Below are 14,319 nucleotides of genomic sequence, written 5' to 3' on the forward strand. Positions count from 1 at the left end.
ATTATATGAGCGGGTGTGTTTTGTTATAATCACTCCGGGTCCTGATCCATATGTGGTTAAATCTGTACCCTCGCAGAGTTTTACATTTACCGCAAATCCGCGAAGCAACTTTGCCGACAGACAGCAGAACCAGTCCAGACTGTTATCACTTATAACATCACGTCGGGTCAAGAAATTCTGTGGTTCTACATATTTTGGCTAAATGCTTCACTTTTGTTAGCTATTCTGTTCTGTGCTGCGAGGCACAATGTGGCGAGTGGCCCAACGGAGAGCGGTCGGCACGGACATAACGTAGAGGAGGAACTATGCATGTCGACGGATTTACTGTACGTAATCTCTCACCCAAAACGTACACAAAATCAACCATACGTAACTATAAATGGCCCTTAACCAGAGCTCTTAATTGCTCCCTTTGAACTTCAAAGGGGTTTTGAACTGCGGTAATTGATTGAGCCATATATACAAGTAATAGCTCGTTAGTCAATGAAAGCATCAAAGACTACGACCTGTTTGATGTCTGTAATGAGAGTGGAGGGGGATGTGTTTGTATACACACAGACTCCCCTGATTGGCTGAATGGTTTTGAACAAGGCCACCACCCACCACGTGCCCCAAGCTTACAGCCCTGATTGGCTAACCCTTTCTGGTGGAAATAGAATCTCAATCGTGAGGGGCCAGACCACACTACACCACCACTACCGCCAGGGGGTGGTGTTGTGCGGTCTAGTTTATTAACCAGGCTAGCTTTTTCCTACTTTTTTGCCAGACCCATGAAATGGGTAGGCCTACATAAGCAAATGTCGGTCTGTCCCTTTTCTATATAAAGGGTATATATGATGATGACATGATGATGACATGCCTACAAAAGGCATGATGTCATAAATGATGATGACAGACAGGGGGTTGGCAGAACCGGGGTCTGGCACAACCAGGTTGACCTGGTCTAGTTTTTTTGCACTCTGTCACTTTTATTAGCTTTGTGGCCAATCAGTTAAGCTGACGGATCAGGTTGGCCAATCAGGGACTTATAGAACCTACCGTATACTGAAAGCGGCACAAACGTGATGTTGCGCTCCAGCCTCCACCAATCGGTGTAGCCGACGGTTTGGGTTGGCGAAACAGGAAAGATGATGCATGCATACTCCCCAACCCACAGAGAATGTGTGCGTTCCCCTTCAACCCGCAGTCAGACAGATACATATATTAGTTATTTGCTTCCCAATTATTGCCATTCCATGGAACACACCTGGGGGTCAAGTACGAGACCGGTTGGTCAGACACTTTCTGAGTTACACCGGTGAGAGAGTGACAAACATAGATTGTGTGACCGTAGGTCGCTTTTAGTATGAAAACCTCATGCCACATGTCATGCTCCATATATGGCCAAGATCCCTGATGTCATCAGTATTAAGCCCATATCTGGGAATGCCCGTATATGGTCTGTGCGTCAGTCACGCCTCATGTCACGCTCCATATATGGCCAAGATCCCTGATGTCATCAATATTAAGCCCATATCTGGGAATGCCCATATATGGACATATTGTGTCAGTCTCACGATAACCTGTGTGGTTGTCGCGACACGAGTCACAAATTAATTCCATCCTTGTCCCTTTTATGCCCATATATGGAGATCCCTGATGTCATCAATAAGCCCATATCTGGGAATGCCATATTGTGTCTCTTGTTATTATTATTGATTTGTGCTCAGACAAATATGTTTCCCAAGACTTTTTAATGAATATACACACACTGTATATCACAAAGATTTCATAAGTGGTTTGTCCATAAAATTGCTTGTGCTAATGCAATCTTTTTTTAAAGGAAATTATATTTATGTACCACAAGAGTAATTATAGAGGGGCATAGTTGACCTTTGATCTTGACCTTTGACCACCAAAGATAATTGAGATATTGTGTGCACGTACGCACGCACATCTCACACACACACACACACACACACACACACACACACACACACACACACACACACACACACACACACACACACACACACACGTACCAGTTGTTTTGGCCCTATTCTATCATCATTATGTGAAGTCGTTTCCTAGTTATAAATAGTGTTGGTGAATTCTTGGTGGTACTGTACCACAAGGGAGGGAGTTACTAGGAATTATGCCATGTAAAAACAAAGATGAGAAAACAATAAACGATAAAGAAATGGTATGTTGCAGGACAAAAGACAACAATGAAAACAATGAAAAGATTAGAATGATTCATTGAAAGAGCAGTTAGAGGGGTATATACGTAGAGGGTATGCGCGTGACATCATCATCATACCCGGAAGTTATGCGGGAACGCCTACTGAGTGGCAAAAAAACGACTTTCTGGCCTTGAAAGCCCAAACATCCAAACAGAAAAGTCCCATCTGATTGCATTAACCCATTTAGGCCTAGGATTATTGAATGCTTTTAACCGGTGAAAAATAGCAGATATACAAGCTCACAGCGCGGCACCGAGTGCCGCGCTGCGAGCTTGTAGATCTGCTATTTTTGAAAAAAGTCGTGAAAATGTGTGCAAATCTTTGAATATGTGTATTTTCAAAGCGAACGTTTGTAACTCAAATTTTGCTTCTGGGTGGTCCCTGGAAGTAAATATTTTGAGATGGGGGTCCGTGGCCAAATAAATATAATTTTGGGGGTCCTTCCATAGACTGTAGAAAAATACGGACGGCGCAACACCATTGCTTTCTATGCAGCGTAAATGAGGTTTTCTTGTCCCTTGTATGGGTGACGCCATCATTGTTTGAAAGGTACCCCAGGATTCATAAGGAATGCTATTGGCTGCCAACGGTCACGTGGAATCGCAGGGATACATGGGAGAATGTGGTCGGAGCCTCCCGCAATACAGCACACGAAGAAGAACACAGCCGGCTGGTATCAGCTCCTCCCCCCCCCCCCCCCCCCCCGCAAATCTATCATCAAGTTTAACATAAATGGGACCATATTTGCTCAAAACGCATATCATGGTGATTGAAAGGGAGTTTTTCACTAGCGACAGGAACCATAAAGTATTTATGACAACGTTTATTAAGGTTAGAAAATCAAAGGGGAAGACGAATAGGGTCCAATGTAGACAAATTCTTTTTGGTACCTCGCGGGGGGAAAACAGCGCAACTAGCGGCCAATCATAGGAACTTTGACTTCCGTGTTTGCTTCAGATAAAATCCTGGCAACGACACGCCTGGGTCCTTCACAAGTTTGAGAACCACTGACATAGTAGTCTCTCAAGAACAGACTAACTGAGCTCCAGTTAAGTGAAAAGGACCTTTTCTTTGACGATGGCTATAGCCAGATTGCTGACATAGAAACATGGGTTTTTCAAAAAATCTTAGAAGGATTCAAAAGACACTTATAGAATCGGGTAAAAATTTAAATTTTCACGATTTTTCAAAAATAGCAGATATACAAGCTTGCCGCGCGGCACTCGGTGCCGCGCTGTGAGCTTGTATATCTGCTATTTTTCAATAGTTAAAGCATAAAATAATGATACACAATGATGTGTACCCGTTCTAAATGGGTTTTAAACAACGTTAAAGTTTAAACAACGTTAAACTCTCTTTGCCACTCGATTTGCCATTCACTTTATGCATGCCATGCGCATACCCTCTATAGTGTGTATTAAAGAGCACTTGCGTACAAAACACAATGCAACACATTCCATTTGAAATCTGACATAATAGTTGTTACATTGGTGGACACTTGGACCTTCTTCACGGCACGTTTCTTCTTACTCAGACAGACTTGATCATCATGCGGGTGGCACGGGCAGAGTACGGAGCGGGTCCCTTCCAGGTGAGCCAGTGGAGGCCCGATGCCCAGCCGACGTGCTCCCCGGCGCTGTGCCAGTCGCCGTTGAGATCGGCGGAACCACAGCGGCTGAACCACCAACCTCCGCCCTCCGACGAGCTGCACTCATTCTGGGCGATGTCCCCGAAGATGCAAGGGTCGCAGCCGTCGTTGTCGCGGTCAGCGGTACTGAACCCGAAGCCGTTCTGGTCGACTCCGGCGTAAGCACCCCGGATAGCATCGCCTTTGAACGGACGGAGAGACAACCAAAAAAAGTTGCACAAATACAGATGTTAAAAAGTAGAACATAAACCACAAGGAATGGACCCTTTGTCAAGTCCCGCCCATGGTTGACCCCTCTTCGCACCCAGTGTTGTTTCTCGGTTGGACAAAAATCCTGTCTTTCCATCCACTGCCATTGAAATAACGTGTTTTTCAGTTGCTTTGTATTGATGTTCTCTGTGTTCAATTCTTATTTTAAACTTGGTGTCAGTAAAAAGGATCATCTCAGGTGCTGTATAGTGACAGGGCATATCATCGTTTCTTTTCTCCAAAAAATGATGTTCTAGCAAATTCAACATGAACAACCATATAAGGTGGAACCAAGGCAGAAGGAGCCTGCTGGTTGGTCAGTCAGGGACCAACCAGAAGGCTGACAAAGAGTGGGGGAATCTGTATGCTACTGTATGTAGACTCTGGTGTCAGGTATGGACACCTACAGATTGACAATGTCAATAAAGTTATTTGAAGCAGATGAACATATCTTTACTGTAAAGTTCAAACATTATTGCAATGGACATAACACTTATAGTAGGGATTGTATTTACTCTGTGGCAAATATACTGTGTGATCAACTTGTATTTCATCACTTAAGCCCTATAAACTTTGTCGACAAATACACAAATTGTCTACTGTATACTAATACACAAATCTACTGTAAGCTAACAAGCGGTGAATTTGTAGATCTGCAATTTTCACTATTTGTGAAATAGGCTAAATAAATAAATAGTTGTTTTTCCCTTTTGCTCCAATTAGGGATGCCAGAATAAACGTGTTAAGAATGCACCTGTACAAGTCTCTGCATCTTCAGAGAGACATGACGAAGCAGGTGGAAGAGAGAACGGAGGTATAGGAATGTAAGGAAAGCCATTTCTACCTGCATTTCCACGGTATTGTCCAACGTTTAGCTTGAAGGCCTCTTTCTCCTTGCCCAGTCTAAAGTCGCTGTACTCTGCAAAAGCCATGCCGTCTTCATGGTCCCACAAGTCCACTCTCATCGTCCACCGCTTGCTCTTGTTCTTGGTCAGGGAGAATACCTTTTTCAGACCTAGCCAGTGGTCGTCTGGAGAAGATGGCACAAGGAATCGAGACGTTTGTAAGATTTGGTTTCTTTTCTTTTCTAGCTATTGAAAAATAGCAGATATACAAGATCACAGCGTGGCACCGAGTGCCGCGCTGCAAGCTTGTAGATCTGCTATTTTTGAAAAGTTGTGAAAATGTGTGCAAATCTTTGAATATATGTACTTTTTAAGCAAACATTTGTAACTCAAATGTTGCTTCTGGGGGGTCCCTGGAACTAGATGGGAAACATAGCTTTTTCAAAAATAATAATGAAATATTCAAAGATTTTTCTAAAATAGCAGATCTACAAGCTCGCAGCGCTGCACTCGGTGCCGTGCTGTGAGCTTGTATATCTGCTATTTTTCAATAGTTAAAGCACAAAAAAATGCGCAATAATGCGTTCCCAGTCTAAATGGGTTAAACCCAGGGTTCGAGTTATGTGGGGGCCAGTGGGGGCTTAGCCTCCATAGATAAGGTCTGGGACCCCATAGTCAAAAACCCTATGGGGTCTCTTTTTTTTCCCAAGTGTTTTTTTTTTTTCTCGTTTTTTTTTTTTTTATGTTCCATTGGAAGAATTTATATTATTTATGTTAACTAGATATACTAAATAAACATGTTAGACAGTAAGACTGAACAATGACATCACACCGTTTAATCCTACTATTAATTTTATTATTATAAATCAGGCGCATTTAATGTGGGGTGTGAGTCTTCCTTTACCGTCCGGGTTATAACACACTCGCTGCAATGGTTCCTACCTTTCCCCCAGGGCCGAGGAGGCCCTGGATGCAGACCTACCCAGCTGCGTGGTCTCGCCATGGCCTGGGCATGGGGTAAGCTAGGAACCACTGCATCGAGTGTTTGTTCTAGCCACGGCCCGGACGGCAAAGGAAGGCGGACACGCCGGACAGCAACAAACAACCAAACAAAACAACGCTGTCTTCTGAGCAAGACTGTAGCCTTAGTGTGCCTGTGCCCGTGACAATGTTTTTTTTAGTAAATAAATATGAACCCGACCCGCCTTGTTTTGAGAAAGAAAAATACCCATTTTAGCCGACTTTATGCTACCAGAACGGGAACTTTTGGCTGGATGGCTCAGAGCTCAGATGGAGGAATTGGGAACTGGAGGCTGAGCAATAATGGTGAGTTAATATGAACAGAAAAGACTGCCTGGAGTTGTCAACATAGCCAATGTGAAGCCCCAAAGACACCCGAATTAATATTGTGAAAGGAAAAATATGATTTAATATAGGAAAATACTCGTTTTGGCCTACTTTATACCTGAAAAATATCCGATTTAATATGATTTAATATAGGAAAGTACCCGTTTTAGCTGACTTTGTACCCGCAAAATAACCGATTTTTTTTCCGCCGCCGCCGTTCGGCGCCACCAGAATAGGGCCCCCATAGTTCTGGGAGTATAAACCCCCTACCCTTATGAAGAACATTCATGGGGGGCCCACAGTGAATCCTTGTACCCAGGGCCCAGGATTTGGTGCGACACCCCTGTCTACAGTTGTGTGCAGTGGAGGTAGATATAGATAGGAGAGAATGAACAAATGAGTGGAATTCAAATTGGCTTGTGGTGGATGGGGGAGAATGCATGCCCCCTCTGGACATTCATTTTATCGCTGGTGAGGATATGTTTTATCCCTGCTTCTGCTCAGATTGAATTAAATACAGGCATTTCCTTTTGGGCTCTGTGTGTACTGTATGTTTGATTCACATTTTTTGAAATGTTTGAGCAGTGCTAACCGCTCCTACATCTGGCTTTGTCCGTTTGTCCCGTGTGACTGTCCGGACTGTGTTTGTGAAGTGTCTGCTTAGTTGAGAGAGAGAGATGAAGCAGGGACCCCCACAACCTGTTCAAAGATTCCATATAGTTATTCATTGTTTGACAGCACGATCATCGGTGTATTTTGGATTCATGTCAATTTGTGTTTTCAGATATTTAACCACTTGAACCGTCAAGACACTCTGTACTTAGTCTGCTCTTTTTCCCCTCTACACCAAACCTCTTTGCTGTATATGAGCTTGTAATGACAGATCTACAAGCTCACAACGCCTCGCGCTGCGAGGCGTTGTGAGCTTGTAGATCGGCTATTTTCGGCTTAAGTTCTCAGAATATGGGTGCTAGGATTCAAGTGGTTAAAAAAATCACACCCGTGTGAACTGAGCGGTGGTTGTGTGTGTGTGTGTGTGTGTGTGTGTGTGTGTGTGTGTGTGTGTGTGTGTGTGTGTGTGTGTGTGTGCGTGCGTGCGTGTGTGTGTGTGTGTGCGTGTGTGTGTGTGAGAGAGAGAGAGAGAGAATATTGCAGTTGATGCTCAGTTAGACTCAAGAGCACCCTCTCTGGTCACTGAGTGGTAGTTCAGGCTACATACACATACATACATACATACATACACGGATACATACACGGATACACACACACGGCCATGCTATGGAGCGGTCTACCACCGCTCAAAAAGGAGAAAAAGGTTTCTATCACACAAAGAGTTTGGTCCCGGACCCCCTGTTAAAGATCTCTGGCTTGAAGCATTAATTCAAAAATCACTGAATGTGCCTGTATGATTTCAACAAGACATACCATCTTTTTTTCTCCTGTTCCCATTTCAGTATCAACACATGAAATACGCATGTTGACATTTAAAGAGGGAAATCCGCCTGGAGGCTGGAACTTTGCCAACTCTCCTCAGCCCCAGACCACCGTGAGCCTGTGTTCTATTTCAGTCCAGCTGTGATAGTGACAGAAGCAGCGAGTAGTATAGATTCGAAGGCTGCAGGTAAAGGATATAGCACGTCATTACGCACTTCTCAGGTTTCCAAAGCCGTGTTTATAAGCTCCCCATTTCCGGTTGAAGGAAACTGCTCCCCCAGTGCGCCTTTGAAACACCGTCCATCCCCCGTCTGGCAGCATCTCACAGTAGACCTGGATGAGGAGTTTTCAAACGCCAGTTTCAAACGTTTCAAAATAAAATGTTAGCACAATAGCAGCATACAGTATGTACCCACTGTGAGCAGTCTGTTGCATAAAGCTAAACATCACACACGATTAGCTCTCCATCCATCCATCCATCCATCTTGTATTTCTTGTGATACATTTCTTCCACTTTGCTCTGCTTCCACCAGGGATGTGCAGAGAATGTTAGAGAGGCAGGGGCTGAAATTTCTAAAAAGGCCTTTTGGTGAAAATATTGAAAATAGCCGACCTCCAAGCTCACAACGCGTCGCAGCGCGGCGTGTTGTGAGCTTGGAGGTCGGCTATTTTCGGTGCTTGATATACCACACTGAACTAAGCATAATGAATTTCTTTCGTCATAGTAAAAACTGCATTCATGGTCTGGAGAGCCCCCTTTGATGTCTATGTGTGCACGTGCCTGGCTTCCACTGCTCTCTCTCTCCTCCACTCACACTTTTTTCCCTCCTTCACTTACCCGTCTGTTCTGCTCTGCTTCTTCCCCTCTCTCTCTCTCTCTCTCTCTCTCTCTCTCTCTCTCTCTCTCTCTCTCTCTCTCTCTCTCTCTCTCTTCTCTCTCTCTCTTTCTTTCTCTCTCTCTCTCTCTCTCTCTCTCTCTCTCTCTCTCATATCATAGTAATATTCAGTATCTGTAGACCAGTGACTCCAGCAGTCCATTAGCTAATGCTGCATTAGTGTGTTCTCTGTGTGTGTGCGTGTGTGTGCGTGCACGCGTGCGCGCGCGCGTGCGTGCGTGCGTGCGTGCGTGTGTGCTGTAGGACATTACTCAGCAGGACACATTTACAGCATAATACCAGCCAATGAACTGCACTCATTTTAATGCTACCCTATAAAGCAACATATGCACATGCACATGCACACACATACGCACATGCACACACACACATGCACATTTTATGTCTCCCAAAAGGACTGATTATAATATAGGCCTATTGAAGTGTACAGTGTGTAGCTTGGCCCTCTATAATGGAACAAGAAAGTACATTACAAGCACAGGTTCAGTCATCGTGTGGAGGACTAAAACAAGATTTGCCATAATTACACAGATTACTGTAAAGAGGTGAAAATCCATCTTTGTCCTCTAATGTGCCCCAGGTGAGTCTGTATTACTCACTGTGGGTTACCTGATGACGTTATGAGTTCAGCAGAATGTCGAGTGGAGATTTTCTTTGGTTGTACAAACCCAGTGGTGTAAAGTAGTACATTTACTTAAGTACTGTACTTAAGTACAATTTTGTCATTAGTCATTTACTTGACTATGTCCAATTTCCAATACTTTTACTTCTACTCCACTACATCTCGGATCCAAATATTGTACTTTTACTCCACTACAATTATTTGAAAACTTTAGTTACTAGTTACTTTGCAGACATAAATTATAATATTTTAATTTTTAAAACATACATGAACCACTTTAGCCCTATTTCATACCTAGGCTTTTTGAAAATAGCCGATCTACAAGCTCACAACGCGTTGCATAGCGGCGCGTTGTGAGCTTGTAGATCTGCTATTTTCAAACATTTTGTCATTTTACTTTTGGTACTTTAAGTACATTTTGGTGCCAATACTTTCATACTTTTACTCAAGTATACATTTTGAATTCTGGACATTTACTTGTAACGGAGTACATCTACAGTGCAGTATTGATATTGATTGATTGAAGATTGAAGACTTTATTAGAAGTTTGCATAGAAAAAGGTACAGTTTCATGACGGTACAGTTCACTGGTACAAGGTCTACTAAAAGGAGATCCATGAAAAGACTAAGCTTATTTCCACTGGAAACCATTGAAGTATCTCATATAAACATTTACATTTACTTGAGTACAAAATGTGTGTACTTTTTCCACCTCTGGTACAAACCAGCTATCCAAATAAGAGCAAAAGTTTACCTTGAAGGGTGCACGTACTCCAGGGGGCTGAATACCATAAACGCCACTGGACGAATTTGGTTTGAGAGTCTTGATCTGTGAGCAGTCTATCCCTGAGGTTTGTGTGACACACAAGCACACACGCGCAGACACACGCACACACAAAGAGTGAGCTTATGCCAGCTTAGTAAGATCTTTCAAATTATTTGTGAATGATGATATAATAAGTACCTTGAACGGCAACAGGTTTCCGTTGGGTCTGACAATACAGCAAAAGATAAAATTATGATAATTGCAACCTTTAATTTAAGCCTGTAAACCAAATTGCACATTACATAACGTCTGCCTATAACTCTGTACGTTTGTATCGATGCCAACTTATGACTTATATGTATGGCAGAATACAGATGTAAAACAAGTTATTAGACAGTATTACTCTGGTACAGGGGTCTTCAATGTTTTCAGGCCAAGGACCCCTTAATTGAGAGAGAGATGAAGCAGGGACCCCTACAACCTTTTTTCATAGATTCCATATAGTGTCATCGTTTGACAGCACAATCATCATTGTATTTTAGAATCATGTCAATTTGTGTTTTCAGATATTTAACCACTTGAACCGTCAATTCTTATAAAACTTGACCATTCACTCTGTACTTAGTCTGCTCTTTTTCCCCTCTACACCAAAGCTCTTGGCAGAAAATAGCCGATCTACAGGCTACAAGAGTTTGTCGATTGTCTATTTTTGGCTAAAGTTCTCCCAATATGGACATTATAGGGTTCAAGTGGTTAATATGAAAAAGCAGAAAAAAAGGTTTCTATCCCACAAAGATTTGGAGGAGCCCCTGTAGTAACTCTGAGGACCCCCTAGGGGTCCCGGACGCCCTGTTGAAGACCCCTGCTCTATATTATCATTAAAAGAGTAGTAGCCAATAATGTGATGATGGGTCATCAGTCAATAGAATAGGAGACTCAAAGAGACTTAAAGACCGCTGGTCATCAAATGATGCTTCAGGAATGCCACAAAAACAAAGAATCTCCATAGATTCATGGGGTTAGGGTTAGGGTTAGGGTGTCACTGACAGAAAATAAGTCATTTTTTGGGTGATATACTCCTTTAAGGTATATATAAATCAGGGTTGTACGTAGGGCTCCAACAGTCCCATAGAAATGATTGCTAGTGTTTGTTCAGTAACTGGGGTCTCCCTGTTTCTCCAGTCCTTTAGTAAACAGAACACATTTTGAGGCCAGGATACCAATGTTATCCAATCACATACAGAATACGGGATAAACATGGGAAATTACAAGTGATGACACTGAGAAATTAGCAGACAAAACTGGTATCCCATCTTTGATCTAACAAATTGAAGATGGGATACAGTTTGTGTCCCACCTGAAAATAGGTTTTCTTTTACCAAACAGCTAGAGAGACAGGGAGACCCCTGTTATCGAGCAAACATAGGATTGATTTCTATCAGGATATAGAAGAAAGAAAGAAGAAAAAAAAAGAAAAGTTTTAAACGAAAAACATCACTTATAGCTACCTCAAAGTGAATGTATCTTTACCTGAGTCTGCTCTGAGAAGCTCAAGAGAAAAGTCAACATCAGGCCACAATAACCAACCCGGCTCTTCATATTTACGCAATTGTCTGAGCAAACGGAAACAAATAAACAAATAATATATAGTAAAGTCAGTAAAACACATGTCTTGTATTTAATGTTTCTTTGAATTGACCAAAGTTAAAATGAAAGTTAAACAGTACAGCAACAAAGAAACCTACATGCGATTACAGAACATAATGTTGATCCAAAACCAAGCTTATACGACCAACGTGTACGATCAACAATCCATGGTGTTATTCAGTCGTAGTATATTTACCTGGGCTGTTGGAACCTTGTGTGCTGCTAAGAAAGTGACCCTGCATAAAGTCCACTTCTGTTTTAGTACTGTCACACTTACTGACTCATTCACCACACCCACTCCACCTTCCTAGACACACACAGTCACAGTAGTACGCAATCCACCCTGAGAATGAAGAGAGGAATTCTAAATATACCGGTACTTCCAGAAAGCAAGTATATACTGTATGCACCAATGACATAGTTTATCACAATTTCTTAGAAATGCCATTTTACAACTATAATGTGAATAATCTATGTCAGATGGCAACTCATTTATGTTGTAACACCGTTAGAAGATAATAAATAAATGACTAAAATAAAGAAATCATATATTTTTTCCTGGAGACCAGTGTGTTTTAGGCCAGTGGTTCTCAACCTTTTCAGGCTACACAACCCCCAAAATAATCATATTTCAACTGGGGACCCCCCACCCTGACGAGCACTTGCAATTGTAGGAGTTGGCATTACTTTAGTTTGACTCCATCTTTTCCATTGTGAAAATAGCAGATCTACATGCTCACAACGCCACTGCATGCTCACAAGGCCTCGCGCCCCGACCCACATGTTGAGAACCCTTGTTTTAGGCTATACTGTTCCAACTAATTCTTTGGCGTTGCTCCACCAGCACAAACACATGTAGGCAGGGGCGTCACACCAAATTCTGGGCGCTGGGTACAAGGATTCACTGCGGGCCCCCCGAGAATGTTAACTATTGAAAAATAGCAGATATAGCTGCGAGCTTGTAGATCTGCTATTTTTGAAAAATGGTGAAAATGTGTGCAAGAAACCTATGTCAAGGACCCCCAAGATGATATGTATTTGGCCACGGACCCCGATCTCAAAATATCTAGTTCCAGGGACCCCCAGAAGCAGAATTTGAGTTAGAAATGTTCGCTTAAAAAATACATTATATTCAAAGATTTTCACACATTTTCACAACTTTTCAAAAATAGCAGATCTACAAGCTCGCAGCGCGGCACTCGGTGCCGCGCTGTGAGCTTGTAGATCTGCTATTTTTCAATAGATAAAGTTATTAGGGCCCCTCCACCTTGGGCCCCAGTAACTCAGTCCCACTTTCCTACCCCTTGTGACGCCCCTGCATGTAGGCAGCATGTTTTCACTTCACTGGGCACTTTCTCCTATAATTCTCCACAGCCCCCCGAGCAAACATCAGCATTCCAAGGCTGCCACACACTGTAGAATCAACAGGAGCAGCAGAGCTTCAGTCTTGAATAGTGGATTTGCAGTCAGGAAAGTTCATTTGAAAACCAGAAGAGGCAGCTATTTATATTTTATATAAAGAGAATAATACTTACCGTGCGTCAGTTATTCGTACTAAACATTCTAGGGGTCTTCAACAGGGGGTCCGGGACCCCTAGGGGGTCCTCAGAGTTACTACAAGGGGGTCCTCCAAATCTTTGTGTGATAGGAACTTGTTTTTTTCCCCCCCATATATTAACCACTTGAACCCTAGCGTCCATATTTTGAGAACTGTAGCCAAAAATAGCAGATCTACAAGCTCACAACAGTTGTGAGCTTGTAGATCGGCTATTTTCAGCAAAGAGCTTTGGAGGGGGAAAAGAGCTCAGTGAAAGGTCAAGTTTATTAAGTATTGACGGTTCAAGTGGTTGAGGCCATCTGACCTCATATGGGAATGCCCATATATGGAGATCCCTGTTTGTAGAACCAGCCACAAATACATGGGCTGTCTTGGCTATCTGTGTTGGCCATATGGATTCTGTCAGTGTGGTATGTGGCCGATGTGGCCTCCATACATGGGAATGCCCATACATGGAGATCCTTGTCTGTAGAACAAGCCACACAGATATGAATTATCTGTCTTGGCCATATATGGATTCTGTTAGTATGGTATGTGGCCGATGTGATCTCCATATATGGGCATTCCCATATGAAGTCCTGTTAGATATGGGCTTAATATTGATGACATCAGGGAAATCCATAAAAGGGATTCTGTTAGTGTGGTCATCACAGTGATGTCAGAGCAGCAAACCCAGCTAGAGTGGTGTCCCTGACATCACAGAGATGTCAAAGCATGATAGTCACTGTTCTGCAAACCCATAGACTGTAAAAAAAAAAGTCCAGACAGACAGTCAGCATAAATTATGTCGTTTCACATACTAAACTGCGACCTTCGGTCGCAATTATTTATACAGGTAAATCCCACTGAGATAATTCTTTTCCTCCCAAAATAGCAGCAACAACATATAATAGCAAGAAGGAAAACATTACTGAAAGATTGACCAACTGTAAAAACACCAAAGATTGCGAGGCATTGTGAGCATATAGATCAGCTATTTTCACAATAGAACCGTGTTACACAAAATGTAGTGCCCCCAGTTAAAATGTGATTATTTTGGGGGTCGTGACCTGAAAAGGTTGAGCCCTAGTCCATCACTGAGGTCC

The 14,319-nt window shown here is 42.7% G+C and overlaps 1 protein-coding gene across 1 annotated transcript; it reads right to left on the reverse strand.

Moving 5' to 3' along the window:
• Positions 1-3,752: 3,752 nt before the first annotated feature.
• On the reverse strand, positions 3,753-11,918 carry LOC308308772 (angiopoietin-related protein 5-like; the record flags this gene model as incomplete). Its single annotated transcript, XM_080754225.1, has 5 exons — positions 3,753-4,051; positions 4,964-5,149; positions 7,961-8,078; positions 10,018-10,109; positions 11,873-11,918. 5 exons carry the CDS (start codon positions 11,916-11,918, stop codon positions 3,753-3,755), a joined length of 741 nt encoding a protein of 246 aa, XP_080610351.1.
• Positions 11,919-14,319: the final 2,401 nt, after the last annotated feature.

The sequence above is a fragment of the Nannobrachium achirus genome (assembly GCF_963921795.1).
Source record: "Nannobrachium achirus genome assembly, chromosome: 23".
NCBI classification, from domain to species: domain Eukaryota; kingdom Metazoa; phylum Chordata; class Actinopteri; order Myctophiformes; family Myctophidae; genus Nannobrachium; species Nannobrachium achirus.